Source organism: Hypomesus transpacificus, unplaced genomic scaffold (genome assembly GCF_021917145.1).
Source record: "Hypomesus transpacificus isolate Combined female unplaced genomic scaffold, fHypTra1 scaffold_152, whole genome shotgun sequence".
Lineage (NCBI taxonomy): Eukaryota > Metazoa > Chordata > Actinopteri > Osmeriformes > Osmeridae > Hypomesus > Hypomesus transpacificus.
The window spans coordinates 140,740-158,607 of NW_025813719.1; the positions used below are offsets into that span (position 1 = coordinate 140,740).

At 41.4% G+C, this 17,868-nt stretch overlaps 1 protein-coding gene across 3 annotated transcripts; it reads right to left on the bottom strand.

The window, feature by feature from the left end:
• Positions 1 to 6,681: 6,681 nt before the first annotated feature.
• On the bottom strand, positions 6,682 to 12,341 carry LOC124488667. 3 transcript variants are annotated; one of them, XM_047051394.1, is made up of 6 exons: positions 8,953 to 12,341; positions 8,354 to 8,422; positions 8,159 to 8,233; positions 7,882 to 7,948; positions 7,753 to 7,789; positions 6,682 to 7,468 (listed from the first exon to the last, which is right to left on the bottom strand). In XM_047051394.1, coding segments are annotated over exons 1-5 (2,097 nt in total). In that variant the 5' UTR covers positions 10,837 to 12,341; the 3' UTR covers positions 6,682 to 7,468; positions 7,753 to 7,787. The 3 variants fall into 3 exon arrangements, 2 of the variants coding, with proteins under 2 accessions (XP_046907350.1, XP_046907349.1); XR_006958737.1 differs by lacking the exons at positions 6,682 to 7,468; positions 7,753 to 7,789; positions 7,882 to 7,948 and having other exon boundaries at positions 8,205 to 8,233; positions 8,354 to 8,464; positions 8,577 to 12,339; XM_047051393.1 differs by lacking the exons at positions 6,682 to 7,468; positions 7,753 to 7,789; positions 7,882 to 7,948; positions 8,159 to 8,233 and having other exon boundaries at positions 8,331 to 8,464; positions 8,577 to 12,339.
• Positions 12,342 to 17,868: the final 5,527 nt, after the last annotated feature.

Consider the following 17,868-nt stretch of genomic DNA (forward strand, 5'->3'; position numbering starts at 1 on the left):
GTAAAATACCAAGAGTGAAGATTTTATATTATCATTAGTGGTGTTATGTTTATATTGTTGGGTGAATATCTCAACCAACAACAATAACCCAGAAAGAGGAGTTTGGCTGTTGGCGGTTTTGGATTAAGCACGGGCTTTGCCGCCAGACTAGCGACAGCGAGTGCCAGGTTGGAGCCGGTGGAGGTCGGGATTGTCGTCGTCCTCAGTCTTCTTCCTGAGTTGGTTCGTCTCGTAAATCCACGAGAGTATTTGGTCGGTCTCTCCTTCACCTGCTGCCGCCCTTCTGCCGCAGTGCGTGTGCTACCGCACTGCTGATCCGAGGTACCAGCTCCTTGTTATTTTGTGCCATCCTGGCGAAACAGCCATTTTGTTTACGGCTACAACGCACACGAGCTACACTCAGGCCTGCACCGTAGAACTGTACTGAATTAAGGTATTCGTGTAGTTAGCATTGCCGGCTAGTTTGTATTGTGTGTCCATGTGCATTACGATGTCATGTAAATGTTGAACCAATAACTGAAGAACTGATTTTTTGTCTGAAGTAAATCTTTCCTGTTTTTGTTTAACAGTTGGTTGTATTGTTTTTTTCATATGTTAAATTGGTTTAAGTTAGTAACAATTACTAACGAACTCAGGTTAGCCACCTCTCATTACAAATCCACCAAACTAGAGAGGCGCTACAGTTGTCTATGCTGTTCAGTTTACCAGCCTTATCTTTAACAACAGGCACTAACAGTACTGACATAATAGAGTTCGGTAGAACACCATGAACCATAATTCCAGTGAGACACATGGCTAGAAATGGACTGAGTCTATAACTGGCATTTTTTAGATGCTCTGCAGAAATGGAATCCATACCACAAGCTTTGTTGTTGTCTAGCATGTGGATGGCATCATAAATATCTACTGATCTAACTATCAAGTCTGCAGAGATACCTTTATATTGATTATCAATTCTCACTGTGTTACTTTGAACACAATTAAATAGTTTACTGTAGTGCTCATGCCATAGATCAGCAATCTTCTCTGGACAACTAACCCCTTTGATATCAGAAGGGAGGGGAGTTCTGTTATTATTTATGATCTTGACCTCCTTCCAGAAGTCAGTAAGATTGTTATTCTGCATCTTTCTGGCCAGCGAGTCTGCTCTCATTGTGTTTTCATTTCTCTTAATGAAACGAGTGCATATTTAAATCTAGCATTTGTGAGGTTTTTGTTATCAAGCAGCACTCTCTGTCTGGGTCTGCCTGCCTCTGACCAGACTCTAAAGGCTTCTCTAGCAGCAGCATGTTGCTCAGACACAAACTCATTCCAGACAGGCCGTGCGTTAGGGACCTTACTCTTGTGATTAATAAAAGGTTCACTGGAAGCATAAAGACATTTGACAATATCATCATACATGGCACAGAGCTTCCCTAGAAAATGCAACATCACTATGTAAGCTGTCAGTTAATAGAGAATATCTGTGCATAACCTCTTTGGTCAATTTTGACCAGTCCAGTTTTTTTGGGGGGCCAGCAACAAGGGTACACTCTCAACATTTAGCAGCATAGCAACTGGTATGTGATCAGTGGTGGCCAGCCCATAACACATCTCTATACTTTCCAGTGAGTCATGAGCATCGGCTGTGGTTACAATATGGTCTAGCCAGGAAGTTGTGTGCCACGTTTCACTTATATAGGTAAAACTTGTATCAGGCAATAACGCTTTATATAATTAATTTAGTTTCATTACAGAACTGCTGCAGATGTTGTGCGAATAAACACTTATCTGACATGTCAGCATTAAAATCACCCATGACAGACACAACATGAACTATTGTCCTCTATGAAGGACTGAATAAAAGCTAACCTGTTCTGAAATTCATCCTCATGGTCATAGGATTCATATGGTGTGTACACATTTACAATAGTAAATTTATTTTCATTGTGATTAAACTCCAACCCAATAGCCCAGTCAACGTTAAGCCACACCACCTTTACCGTTGGGTCATATTTTATGTTCCACAGTATAGCTACACCACCAGCTATCCTCCCACAAACCATTCTCATGCTGAGATCGGTAGTGGACTCTCCAGCACCATGAAAGTTCTTGTGTAGGGAGTTCAATTTGTCCAGATCTTGCTTGGCCATCCAGGTTTCTTGAAGGCAGACAATGTCACTCTCGTCCAATAATGTGTCCACCACCAAACGTCTTGATCTATCAGCAGCAGTATGTCCTACTCGGAGGCCACGAGCGTTGTAGGATACAACCCGCATTAATGATCTACCACGGACCCATCAGGGCAGCTGGCCGGTGTGTCTGTCTCCCCGGTCTCTACATATAGGCCTACATTCATCCCAGCATCATGACTGAGCTGAAGCTCGGTACCCTGAGAACGGGGGGTATGCTCTGGTCAAGCTTTTTTGAAAGTATAGACCAAGGGTAATTACCACACCACAACTGTCCCACCATTACCCATAGGTGGCGCTACATTCCACGCCCTAAAGCACAAAGGCTTTCTGGAATGGATAGGCTAACCAAGCCCCCTCCCTTCACTCCTTGGGTTAAAATATAGGCCCTTGTGGATCTTGATGGTATTATATTTCAGATTTGGTATCCCATTGGTAATTCTGCAGCATAGATTTTTCTATACAGTTCCAATTTGTCAAGAATATACATTTTTCAATAATTCGCAATGTTTGGAGGAATCCGCCATTACTGCTTGCAGTTATATTTAGGATTCCTCCGTCAGGAGGAAACCTATTGTTATTGTTAGTTTTATTATTAGGATTCCTCCGTCAGGAGGAAACCTATTGTTATTGTTAGTTTTATTATTATTATTATTCTTGTTCCATGGAAGTCAATGGCAGCCCCTAGAACCCTTCGACAACTTTTTGTGAAATTTGGCACACTCATTAAGGACAGTTGATTCTATACCTACACCAAGTTTCATGTCTCCCATTAGACCACTCCAGCGCCACCAACGGGTCAAAGTTGGACTTGTGTTTACACACGCAACTTTTGAACCGTATGACCCATTTTCAAAAATGAGGTACCTTTGGATTCCCTGGATCAAGCCGAGTTCAATGCACACCATGGCGTCAATTTCCGGTTATATAGATTTTCCGCTATTTCCGGTTTTATCAAAAACCTTTGAAAGCCTACTCCTCCTACAGTTTTTGTCATATCTTTTTCAAAGTTACCAGAGATGATCTTCAGACCAAGCCTCACAAAAGTTATCGAAAAGAATTTTGATCCTCACAACCGTTTGTCCGTTACAGCCAATCAAATTCATCAGAAAAGCCGCCAAACAGGATGTGAAGTCATGTCTCAGCAAATCTTTGAGATATCAACACGAAACTTGGTATATCGATGGAAGACACTACAACATGTTACCGTGTGCAAAGGCAACTTCATATCTCCAAAAATGATTGATATAAAGCAAATTGAACTTATCGCTAACGCTAAAATAATGCTTTACACATCAGCCAGTCAAAAACTGATACTCTGATTCAATCACAAGTTCATATGAAGACTCTTGAGAATGTTTATAACACAAATCTGTGAAAAAGTTGACTGTAAGATCAAAGGTCGATTTTTGGTGAATATTTGAAACATGCTTGCTTGGCTAATTTCTAGCCAAATTTCCAATGAATGTCTCCCCTCCTCCTGCCCGCGCGTGCTCCACATCCTCACACACTCAGCCTTAACTTACACACGCGCGGGCTTGGCAAGACGCACACGCAACATTTCAGGAGAGTGTGGGCTGACCAAGCCCCCACTCATTCCTTGGTTTCTAGCCAAGGCCTTGTGGATCTTGTAATCTTGGATCTCTTAACAAAAGCTGATCTTTTTAGTATTGCATTTCCGATTTTGTATGCAATGGTAAAAAGTTATACAAATCCTGAAACATTGATATATATATATGTATTTATATATATATAAATCTTTATTTCAGACGCCAAGTTCCACATAAAATAACAGACATAGAGCTATAAAAAAGAGAGTAAAACGAAAACATAAAACATAGATAATACAGTGCATAAAAAGTATGAAGACTTTTGTGCCAATGTAGTCTTAAGTTCCAAGTAATCGATAGCAGCTCTTTAGAGGGTTGACCAGGGCCTCTACTATTCAGTTCTCAGACTTGTCCAGTCGACACATGAAACCATACATCAGTTGTCTCAGGAGTGCCTTACAGGTTGGTACGTGCTTAGACACAAACAACTGACTAGCACTATGCCACCTTGGCACATTAAGTAGCAATCTAAAAGCATCATTGTAGGCTACTTTCAGTATCTGTATACTCCTTTACCTGTACATAGACCACAAATGAGCAGTGTACAATGGTGTTATGTAGGTTCTAAACAGGGAACATTTAACTGAATCTGAGCACATAGAAAACGTCCTTAATAACATACTGGCCTGAGAATATATTTGACAGCGCTGTTGATACATATCGTTGTCATCTGTCCAATCATCAGAAATGACATGGCAGATATTTTATTTCCTCACAAACACCAAGGGGACTGCCAGATAAATAAAAGGTAGGGAAGGTTAATTTCCTGTCCTGATTACTTCTGACTATCATTATGTGGCTTTTCTTTGCATTATATTTTATATCATGATCTAAGCCATACTGAGAGCACACCCATAGCATCTGTTGCAACAGGCTGAGTGGAACCAGATAATCTGCGTACATCAGATGATTGACAATAGATTCACCAACAAGACAGCCTGTATTTGTCTTATTCAGCTGGCTTGATAAGTCGTCCATATCCATATTAAACAAAAAGGGAAATCAAATTCCTCCTTGTCGAACTCCGTTACCAACATGGAAAGCAGCTGATACAACATTGTCCCATTTAACATGAAAAGTTTGATTGGCATACCAGAACACCAAAATCCTCACAAGAGGTTTAGGGAAACCTCTCGCTATTAGCTTCATAAACAGTTTTTCATGACAAATTCGATCGAAAGCTTTGTAAGCATCAATAAAGCATAAAAATACAGATGAATTAAGACTTGTGTACCTGAGACAATCTCCTTCAGAGCATAGATACAGAGATCAGTACCATGTTTTCTTTTAAAACCAAACTGATTTTCTGCAGTCAGAATATACATTTCCAATTTCAATCAAATAATTCTCTCAAACACTTTAGACAAGATACTGGCCAATGCAATGGGTCGATAGTTGTGTAGCCCGGGTGGTAAACATTTCTGTTGAAACAATCCTATTACATAAATATAAAAGTTTGAATACATAATACTTAAGTTCATAGTTTAATAAATAGACTTTAAGGTTTGAGAGTATGATTTTGATTTGATGAGAAATGCATATTGTTCATGTTTTACTGAATACAGCATTTGGAAATGTATATCTGTTGTTTAAAAAACGCATGTTAAAATGTACCGGTTACAAATATGAAGAGAGTAAGATGAATGTTTTGTGAATCTATGTTGTTGCTTTAATTTTGATTATGATGTTAAGCCAATCCGGTTTGAGGTCAAAGGGCAGGGTAACACGGGAAGTTGGGGTAGATGAGGTTGGAGTAGAAAAAGACAGAGCGAGCGGAGGAGTTGGAGGGAGAAGAAAATTGTAGCGTACGGTAAAATACCAAGAGTGAAGATTTTATATTATCATTAGTGGTGTTATGTTTATATTGTTGGGTGAATATCTCAACCAACAACAATAACCCAGAAAGAGGAGTTTGGCTGTTGGCGGTTTTGGATTAAGCACGGGCTTTGCCGCCAGACTAGCGACAGCGAGTGCCAGGTTGGAGCCGGTGGAGGTCGGGATTGTCGTCGTCCTCAGTCTTCTTCCTGAGTTGGTTCGTCTCGTAAATCCACGAGAGTATTTGGTCGGTCTCTCCTTCACCTGCTGCCGCCCTTCTGCCGCAGTGCGTGTGCTACCGCACTGCTGATCCGAGGTACCAGCTCCTTGTTATTTTGTGCCATCCTGGCGAAACAGCCATTTTGTTTACGGCTACAACGCACACGAGCTACACTCAGGCCTGCACCGTAGAACTGTACTGAATTAAGGTATTCGTGTAGTTAGCATTGCCGGCTAGTTTGTATTGTGTGTCCATGTGCATTACGATGTCATGTAAATGTTGAACCAATAACTGAAGAACTGATTTTTTGTCTGAAGTAAATCTTTCCTGTTTTTGTTTAACAGTTGGTTGTATTGTTTTTTTCATATGTTAAATTGGTTTAAGTTAGTAACAATTACTAACGAACTCAGGTTAGCCACCTCTCATTACAAATCCACCAAACTAGAGAGGCGCTACAGTTGTCTATGCTGTTCAGTTTACCAGCCTCATCTTTAACAACAGGCACTAACAGTACTGACATAATAGAGTTCGGTAGAACACCATGAACCATAATTCCAGTGAGACACATGGCTAGAAATGGACTGAGTCTATAACTGGCATTTTTTAGATGCTCTGCAGAAATGGAATCCATACCACAAGCTTTGTTGTTGTCTAGCATGTGGATGGCATCATAAATATCTACTGATCTAACTATCAAGTCTGCAGAGATACCTTTATATTGATTATCAATTCTCACTGTGTTACTTTGAACACAATTAAATAGTTTACTGTAGTGCTCATGCCATAGATCAGCAATCTTCTCTGGACAACTAACCCCTTTGATATCAGAAGGGAGGGGAGTTCTGTTATTATTTATGATCTTGACCTCCTTCCAGACAGGGCTGGACTGGGACAAGAAATCAGCCCTGGCATTTTTGGCCATGGCAGCCCACCAAGATTATTTATACGATATGCGGAGGCACACAACATACCAGAGGATATATGCGCATATTGTGCTGTTTCAACAATTAAAATAAAGCGCAGTAGCCTACATGGATGAGAGTAACCATGTTGAAAAATGCATACACTCTTTCACTATACTTACAGAGACTTTCATCTTTGGAGAGATGGCTACAATGCCACAATGCCCATCTTGAAGTGAAAGTGGTTGTCAAAGAAACATTGCTAGAGATGTCTTTTCAGTGTTTAATGAAAATACTGTTTATACAAACGTGTACATTGTTTATAAAAATAGAAATTAAACAATTAGGTACGATCATAATTTTAATCTTTTATATAATAGCCCAAAATAACCTTTTGTTCTTTCAATGGCCACATGTAAAAACAGGAGTGGAGATTAAAAAAACTATTAGATCCTCGTGATTAGACGCTTACAAAATGTTTACACTCAAAAAAACAAGGCAGATTACAGGACTTTGAAGAAGAGAGGGTTCTGCATTTGTATTTGGGCACAATGGAGGTTTTGCAGCTAGGTCAAATCTCCTCTGAAATGACTAATGCTTATAATATGTACAGTTTGAACCGTCTCACAGTCAGCAAAAAATGCAAGAACAGAGAACAACAACAACAGGAAGTATACACAATATATGTATTATCTTATTTACACTAACTAGAACACACCAAATTATAACACAGTAAGTCAAAGTGGCACCCTAAAGTATGAGAGAGAGAGAGAGAGAGAGAGAGAGAGAGAGAGAGAGAGAGAGAGAGAGAGAGAGAGAGAGAGAGAGAGAGAGAGAGAGAGAGAGAGAGAGAGAGAAGCAGAGGGGGATAGAGAGAGAGAGAGAGAGAGAGAGAGAGAGAGAGGGGGGAGAGAGAGAGAGAGAGAGAGAGAGAGAGAGAGAGAGAGAGAGAGAGAGAGAGAGAGAGATCAGTTAAGGTATAGTTTAAATAATCTTTAGGTGAACAGAGAGATAATAGCTCATTTTGTACTTACATATGCTGAGACAAAAGGCTGCATGGACCTTGGTGCTCTGAGGGAGACAGAAAGGAGCAGTCAGATATGATAGATTCATCTGATACTGTCTCTTCTATAATCAAAATAAGAGCTATTTAGTAAACTCACAATGAAACAAAAAGAACACACGTGAACTCCACATCAGGGGAAGGCAATCCTTCACTCCAAAAATTACCTAAGGGGAGAGAAAGAGAGGCCAGGTGGGTCAAGAGAACAGTGAAAATTTGAATGTTTCAAAAAATTTACATTGATAGTATTGGTGTCTTTAAAGTAATACAATAATGGATAGTTGCATTCATTACAGTCACTCTGTAAAAGTAGTAGGCTTTATGACCATCCAGGTGGATGCCAGCAAGAACACAAAACAACAGTATTGTAAACTTACAAATTTGAAGAATGCCTGTGAAGTCCACACCAATGAAATGCACATCCCTGGAACACCCCTGGGGGACAGGGCAGCCTTAAAAAAAAGAGTTTGACAGACACAAAAAGTGAGTGATACAAACCAATTGCATTATAGCAGGACAGGACTGATGACTAAAAAAATAAATAGAGCTAGACAACAGTCTGATATACATACTGGTTGAGAAAATGTTGAATGGCCCTCCAATAGTCCACAAGAACAAATATGTAGCAAGGCAATGAAATTGGATGAGCAGGAACTTGAGCAACTGAAAACAGCAAGGGCACCCTGAGAGAGGAGGAGAGCAGAGAGCAAAGCAATAACAACATTATTTTCTGTCAACATTTTTTATTAAATCCACTAATATAACACAAATGTATTTATTTATCATAAATCTCACCTTATAAAAGCAGTTTCTTCATTGATTCGCTCTTCTCTGCAACTCTGTCAATCACTGTGTCAGTTTCAAGGGACACAAGGACATCCTTTTCAATGGCCATCAACATGAAGGCTTCCAGTTTGCTGGCAGACAGGCAACTCCTCAGTCGGTTTTTGATGTAGCGAAGGGTGGAAAATGACCGCTCACAGGCTACCTGAGTTATTGACAGGGTTAGCAGAAACTTGTATGCCAACCCAAGTAGCGGATATGCGTGAGTCAGCATGTTAAACCTGAGAAGGATTTTGTAGCAGCACAGGGGGCACTCTTTGCAAGACACACAGGTTTTGCTTATTATTTCCATCTCTTCTTGGCCATCTGATTCCTCTTCAACTGCTTTAGTTGCGTAGTTATCCAATTGTGATTGTACCAGCCTGTCCCATTGCTGTGCCAAGTTTCTGAGTTCAATCTGTAGATCTGTAACAGTTGCCCTGCTGTCATACACAACTAGACACTTGCTGAGTTCTTGAAGTGCAGATACAGGGAGTGCACCGCCACTGGTCTGGATGAGGGGGAAGTTTTTGGGATGTAGGAGGGATAAATCTGCATACAGAGTGCCATGAGTGAGGAATCTGTGGTGCATGGCCTCAACAGCTGTATCCAGGATCTGGTGGTGAACATTGACCTCATAGGCCTTCTCTGAATCACTGAGGCTTTCATCCTGGGCCATCTCTCCTGGCAAGACTTTCTTCTTCTTTAGCCTTTTCTGAGGTAGTGCTGCCTCCACTTCCAAATCTAGATCATCCTGCTCCTCTAGCTTTTCATTTGCCCAATGGACAAAACAGTCAGCTGCATCTTTGACGGCCGGGAAATCTCTTGCTATCTTTGTAAGTGAATCGTGTGTTGTGGTGACCATCCTATGTGCAGAGAGGATGTCCATTCCTCCGGTCTGTAGGTATTTTGACAGTGGTGAGGTGAACTCAAATACCCGGAGGAATAACTGAGCTGTGAGCACAGTTTCGTATCGAAGTAAGCCGTCTCTGTATCCTCTGGCTTTGTTTCTTGCATTTGATGCAAGTGACTTCAGCTTCATTATGGCAGAAAGTGTGGACACCACTTCAACAAAAAGGCCGCCATCAGGTCTGCCAAAGTTTCCAAAAACTTTCCTCAGGGCATGATGTTTAGCCCACCATCTCGTCTCTCCAATTGTTGAGATGCGTTTGTGCCTCTTGTCCTGGCTCTCGGTCTCCCACACACTCACTCTTGTGTATGAGTCCCTGATGAATACGGCAATGTCGTTCAGCAGGTCAAATAGTGATCCACTTTCAATGACGCTATGGGTGGTATCGGACAATACAAGGTTCAAGACATGTGCATAGCACCACACATGCTGATGGGTGGGGTTTTTGGATGCCATTAATGCAGAGAAACCTCTGTATTGACCCTGCATATTAGAGGCTCCATCTGTGGCGTTTCCAATGCACAGGCCTATGTCCAATTGCAGACTCTCAAGGACTTCTGTTAACAGCGTCACAAACGACTGTCCTGTAGTTGTGCTGCATTGTACGACTGCAACCAGCCTTTCATGGACTGCATCCGTCACAAACCTCAAAATCACAGAACACTGCTCTCTCCCTGTAACATCTTGTGTTGTGTCGAGCTGCACAGAATACATTCCGGCTTTTTTGATGTCTGCTGAGATGCTCTCTTGAATTAAATGCTTGATAGCATCGATTACTGCATCCACAGTTGTTTTGGACAGGAGGGTAATGAGAGAGCCTCTGCCTTGTGTGCCTGAAGCATGGATCTGCTTGCTTTTCTCAATTACACTGCTGAGGTGCTCCTTTAAACACACATCATATTTCCCCAACAATATAATAAGTTCTAGGAAATTGCCATGGTCGAGACTGTTGATGTCCAAGGTGTACGCAGCTTCATTGTGCTCCTGCCTGTAGCTTAAGCCTCTCTTCCCTAAGACTCTCACAACCTCCACCACACGTTCCAACACCTGACGTCTCTTCTTCACCTGCTCACGGTGTCCTTTCAGCTGTCTTCCCTCAAGGAGGTGATCAACACTTGCTCTGGAGCAGTTTAATACATATGCCTCAGCACACTGTCTATGTGCCATGCCTCTCTCATGCTCCTCTATTCTTTGGTGCACATGCCTCCAGTCTGTCATGCCTCCAATGAAAGAACTTGGGTCATTGGGCTTGCTAAAAGCAAGGCAAAGAAAACAAAATAAAGCATTACGTTCATCACTATAAGTCAGCCATTTCCATGCCATGTCGTCCGTTCTTGTGAAGAGCCTCTGGATGACAGGGTTTGTGGCATTCTGCTGTGGGTGAAACTTAAAGAATTCCTGCCTTTTTGTGGAATGAGGGCGGCTAAAATAGTCTACAACTGCCTGATCTTCCTGTGACTCCTCCACTCCTACTCCAACAGTCTGACTTGACTAAACATAGAGAAAGAGAGAGAGACAGGAGCATTAATTTCACTAGTGTTATTTCTCTGGTTACCTACTAATGAATAATCATTATTAGCAATTAGAAATAGCAATATTTCACTATTACATGATAATAAATAATAACTGTAAGCTATAACACCTGCAAACTATAACATAATAGCAAGCAAGCTAAAATAACACTGTAAATTGGACACAAAGTCTACTCATAGCGCACACACGCACACACACACAAAAGAAATATTAGAACACATGTTTTCTCCAGGGAATACATGTTTGTCTAAATTTTGTTTATTAAGCTGGCTCACAAACAAGTTTTATCTATGTTTTCATGTCCCAAAAAAGCTGTTTACCCATAAAGCCTAATAAATTAATAAAGCAATTAAACACTGACAGCTTCCTCACATTAATGTTGTTCAAATAGCGATAGCAAAGTGATGCTCTTTCAATACACAGTCAACAGAGCTATTTAACTCCCCAAAGAAAAGCTAGCAAATGTTTAGTGGGCTAACTGTTGTGTTAGCTAAAATAGCCACTTTGACCGGGCTCAGTCTAGATTACTCTGTACAACATGTTGTTATAACGCAGGAGCTAACTGTTAGGAAACTACATACTGTGTTAAAGTTTAGGAATCTAGCTTAACAAATATTTCTTTATCAACACAAACTTAAATTTCAACTTCTTACCGCCGCCACTTCGTCTGAGGCTGAGCTCGGCCCCGGGGCCGGGCCGCCGCCAGCGCCACCCATCTCTGCGCTTGGCCTCGGCCGCCATTCAGTCACCTCTCCGTCCCCATCATCACCGACATCCTCCTCAGCCTCCGCCGCCGCAATTTCCACCGTCGCAGGTGCTAATGAAGCCGGGCCAGCTGTCGCGGCAAACATGTCCGATATTTTAGCACATGTTGCAGAGTTTGCCTCTAGGGCTTTTCTCTTTTTATCTCGGACTTTCTCCGCGCCTCCTTTCCGTTTTTTCTATTTTTCTGTCAGTGTCAATAAGTGACGTGACGTGACTGATTGACAGCCGAGACCCAAGGGCGGGACCTCGGCCCTCTGCTGTGTATGTGATTGGGCCAGGCCCAGCATAGAACTAATCATAATGAGTAATTGCCTGAGACCGCCAGGGACAAAGTATTTTTTTTAAACTTTCAGGTGAAGTTGACAGCCTGCCTGGCCTGCACGCACCTATGTGCCATGGGGGACCTCGGCCCTCGGCCTCGGCTGTGTGACTTGGCCGGGCCGGGCCGGGCCAGGCCGGGCCGGGTCCATAAAAAAAAAAAAAATTGTAATAATTATATTTTAATTTTTTTTTTTTTTTTTTTTTTTTTTTTTTTTTTTTTTTTTTGAATGGACCCGGCCCGGCCCAAAATGCCTGCCGGCCCACCGGGCATTGCCCGGTACGCCCGATGGCCAGTCCAGCCCTGCTTCCAGAAGTCAGTAAGATTGTTATTCTGCATCTTTCTGGCCAGCGAGTCTGCTCTCATTGTGTTTTCATTTCTCTTAATGAAACGAGTGCATATTTAAATCTAGCATTTGTGAGGTTTTTGTTATCAAGCAGCACTCCCTGTCTGGGTCTGCCTGCCTCTGACCAGACTCTAAAGGCTTCTCTAGCAGCAGCATGTTGCTCAGACACAAACTCATTCCAGACAGGCCGTGCGTTAGGGACCTTACTCTTGTGATTAATAAAAGGTTCACTGGAAGCATAAAGACATTTGACAATATCATCATACATGGCACAGAGCTTTTCAGCATTATGTTTATCCTTGCAGTTCATATCCGTGCACATTAGGGCATCCCTAGAAAATGCAACATCACTATGTAAGCTGTCAGTTAATAGAGAATATCTGTGCATAACCTCTTTGGTCAATTTTGACCAGTCCAGTTTTCTTGGGGGGCCAGCAACAAGGGTACACTCTCAACATTTAGCAGCATAGCAACTGGTATGTGATCAGTGGTGGCCAGCCCATAACACATCTCTATACTTTCCAGTGAGTCATGAGAATCGGCTGTGGTTACAATATGGTCTAGCCAGGAAGTTGTGTGCCACGTTTCACTTATATAGGTAAAACTTGTATCAGGCAATAACGCTTGATATAATTAATTTAGTTTCATTACAGAACTGCTGCAGATGTTGTGCGAATAAACGCTTATCTGACATGTCAGCATTAAAATCACCCATGACATAGACACAACATGAACTATTGTCCTCTATGAAGGACTGAATAAAAGCTAACCTGTTCTGAAATTCATCCTCATGGTCATAGGATTCATATGGTGTGTACACATTTACAATAGTACATTTATTTTCATTGTGATTAAACTCCAACCCAATAGCCCAGTCAACGTTAAGCCACACCACCTTTACCGTTGGGTCATATTTTATGTTCCACAGTATAGCTACACCACCAGCTATCCTCCCACAAACCATTCTCATGCTGAGATCGGTAGTGGACTCTCCAGCACCATGAAAGTTCTTGTGTAGGGAGTTCAATTTGTCCAGATCTTGCTTGGCCATCCAGGTTTCTTGAAGGCAGACAATGTCACTCTCGTCCAGCAATGTGTCCACCACCAAACGTCTTGATCTATCAGCAGCAGTATGTCCTACTCGGAGGCCACGAGCGTTGTAGGATACAACCCGCATTAATGATCTACCACGGACCCATCAGGGTAGCTGGCCGGTGTGTCTGTCTCCCTGGTCTCTACATAAAGGCCTACATTCATCCCAGCATCATGACTGAGCTGAAGCTCGGTACCCTGAGAGCGGGGGGTATGCTCTGGTCGAGCTTTTTTGAAAGTATAGACCAAGGGTAATTACCACACCACAACTGTCCCACCATTACCCATAGGTGGCGCTACATTCCACGCCCTAAAGCACAAAGGCTTTCTGGAATGGATAGGCTAACCAAGCCCCCTCCCTTCACTCCTTGGGTTGAAATAAAGGCCCTTGTGGATCTTGATGGTATTATATTTCAGATTTGGTATCCCATTGGTAATTCTGCAGCATAGATTTTTCTATACAGTTCCAATTTGTCAAGAATATACATTTTTCAATGGTTCGCAATGTTTGGAGGAATCCGCCATTACTGCTTGCAGTTATATTTATTATTATTCTTGTTCCATGGAAGTCAATGGCAGCCCCTAGAACCCTTCGACAACTTTTTGTGAAATTTGGCACACTCATTAAGGACAGTTGATTCTATGCCTACACCAAGTTTCATGTCTCCCATTAGATCACTCCAGCGCCACCAACGGGTCAAAGTTGGACTTGTGTTTACACACGCAACTTTTGAACCGTATGACCCATTTTCAAAAATGAGGTACCATTGGATTCCCTGGATCAAGCCGAGTTCAACGCACCCCATGGCGTCAATTTCCGGTTATATAGATTTTCCGCTATTTCCGGTTTTATCAAAAACCTTTGAAAGCCTACTCCTCCTACAATTTTTGTCATATCTTCTTCAAAGTTACCAGAGATGATCTTCAGACCAAGCGTCACAAAAGTTATCGAAAAGAATTTTGATCCTCGCAACCGTTTGTCCGGTACAGCCAATCAAATTCATCAGAAAAGCCGCCAAACAGGATGTGAAGTCATGTCTCAGCAAATCTTTGAGATATCAACACGAAACTTGGTATATCGATGGAAGACACTACAACATGTTACCGTGTGCAAAGGCAACTTCATATCTCCAAAAATGATTGATATAAAGCAAATTGAACTTATCGCTAACGCTAAAATAATGCTTTACACATCAGCCAGTCAAAAACTGATACTCTGATTCAATCACAAGTTCATATGAAGACTCTTGAGAATGTTTATAACACAAATCTGTGAAAAATTTGACTGTAAGATCAAAGGTCGATTTTTGGTGAATATTTGAAACCTGCTTGCTTGGCTAATTTCTAGCCAAATTTCCAATGAATGTCTCCCCTCCTCCTGCCCGCGCGTGCTCCACATCCTCACAAACTCAGCCTTAACTTACACACGCGCGGGCTTGGCAAGACGCACACGCAACATTTCAGGAGAGTGTGGGCTGACCAAGCCCCCACTCATTCCTTGGTTTCTAGCAAAGGCCTTGTGGATCTTGTAATCTTGGATCTCTTAACAAAAGCTGATCTTTTTAGTATTGCATTTCCGATTTTGTATGCAATGGTAAAAAGTTATACAAATCCTGAAACATTGATATATATATATATGTATTTATATATATATAAATCTTTATTTCAGACGCCAAGTTCCACATAAAATAACAGACATAGAGCTATAAAAAAGAGAGTAAAACGAAAACATAAAACATAGATAATACAGTGCATAAAAAGTATGAAGACTTTTGTGCCAATGTAGTCTTAAGTTCCAAGTAATCGATAGTAGCTCTTTAGAGGGTTGACCAGAGCCTCTACTATTCAGTTCTCAGACTTGTCCAGTCGACACATGAAACCATACATCAGTTGTCTCAGGAGTGCCTTACAGGTTGGTACGTGCTTAGACAGAAACAACTGACTAGCACTATGCCACCTAGGCACATTAAGTAGCAATCTAAAAGCATCATTGAAACCATACATCAGTTGTCTCAGGATTGCCTTACAGGTTGGTACGTGCTTAGACACAAACAACTGACTAGCACTATGCCACCTTGGCACATTAAGTAGCAATCTAAAAGCATCATTGCAGGCTACTTTCAGTATCTGTATACTCCTTTACCTGTACATAGACCACAAATGAGCAGTGTACAATGGTGTTATGTAGGTTCTAAACAGGGAACATTTAACTGAATCTGAGCACATAGAAAACGTCCTTAATAACATACTGGCCTGAGAATATATTTGACAGCGCTGTTGATACATATCGTTGTCATCTGTGCAATCATCAGAAATGACATGGCAGATATTTTATTTCCTCACAAACACCAAGGGGACTGCCAGATAAATAAAAGGTAGGGAAGGTTAATTTCCTGTCCTGATTACTTCTGACTATCATTATGTGGCTTTTCTTTGCATTATATTTTATATCATGATCTAAGCCATACTGAGAGCACACCCATAGCATCTGTTGCAACAGGCTGAGTGGAACCAGATAATCTGCGTACATCAGATGATTGACAATAGATTCACCAACAAGACAGCCTGTATTTGTCTTATTCAGCTGGCTTGATAAGTCGTCCATATCCATATTAAACAAAAAGGGAAATCAAATTCCTCCTTGTCGAACTCCGTTACCAACATGGAAAGCAGCTGATACAACATTGTCCCATTTAACATGAAAAGTTTGATTGGCATACCAGAACACCAAAATCCTCACAAGAGGTTTAGGGACACCTCTCGCTATTAGCTTCATAAACAGTTTTTCATGACAAATTCGATCGAAAGCTTTGTAAGCATCAATAAAGCATAAAAATACAGATGAATTAAGACTTGTGTACCTGAGACAATCTCCTTCAGAGCATAGATACAGAGATCAGTACCATGTTTTCTTTTAAAACCAAACTGATTTTCTGCAGTCAGAATATACATTTCCAATTTCAATCAAATAATTCTCTCAAACACTTTAGACAAGATACTGGCCAATGCAATGGGTCGATAGTTGTGTAGCCCGGGTGGTAAACATTTCTGTTGAAACAATCCTATTACATAAATATAAAAGTTTGAATACATAATACTTAAGTTCATAGTTTAATAAATAGACTTTAAGGTTTGAGAGTATGATTTTGATTTGATGAGAAATGCATATTGTTCATGTTTTACTGAATACAGCATTTGGAAATGTATATCTGTTGTTTAAAAAACGCATGTTAAAATGTACCGGTTACAAATATGAAGAGAGTAAGATGAATGTTTTGTGAATCTATGTTGTTGCTTTAATTTTGATTATGATGTTAAGCCAATCCGGTTTGAGGTCAAAGGGCAGGGTAACACGGGAAGTTGGGGTAGATGAGGTTGGAGTAGAAAAAGACAGAGCGAGCGGAGGAGTTGGAGGGAGAAGAAAATTGTAGCGTACGGTAAAATACCAAGAGTGAAGATTTTATATTATCATTAGTGGTGTTATGTTTATATTGTTGGGTGAATATCTCAACCAACAACAATAACCCAGAAAGAGGAGTTTGGCTGTTGGCGGTTTTGGATTAAGCACGGGCTTTGCCGCCAGACTAGCGACAGCGAGTGCCAGGTTGGAGCCGGTGGAGGTCGGGATTGTCGTCGTCCTCAGTCTTCTTCCTGAGTTGGTTCGTCTCGTAAATCCACGAGAGTATTTGGTCGGTCTCTCCTTCACCTGCTGCCGCCCTTCTGCCGCAGTGCGTGTGCTACCGCACTGCTGATCCGAGGTACCAGCTCCTTGTTATTTTGTGCCATCCTGGCGAAACAGCCATTTTGTTTACGGCTACAACGCACACGAGCTACACTCAGGCCTGCACCGTAGAACTGTACTGAATTAAGGTATTCGTGTAGTTAGCATTGCCGGCTAGTTTGTATTGTGTGTCCATGTGCATTACGATGTCATGTAAATGTTGAACCAATAACTGAAGAACTGATTTTTTGTCTGAAGTAAATCTTTCCTGTTTTTGTTTAACAGTTGGTTGTATTGTTTTTTTCATATGTTAAATTGGTTTAAGTTAGTAACAATTACTAACGAACTCAGGTTAGCCACCTCTCATTACAAATCCACCAAACTAGAGAGGCGCTACAGTTGTCTATGCTGTTCAGTTTACCAGCCTTATCTTTAACAACAGGCACTAACAGTACTGACATAATAGAGTTCGGTAGAACACCATGAACCATAATTCCAGTGAGACACATGGCTAGAAATGGACTGAGTCTATAACTGGCATTTTTTAGATGCTCTGCAGAAATGGAATCCATACCACAA

Coding starts and splice junctions, on each gene's coding strand:
- LOC124488667 (XM_047051393.1), bottom strand. CDS start 10,836: ATGGCATGGAAATGGCTGACTTATAGTGATGAACGTAATGCTTTATTT.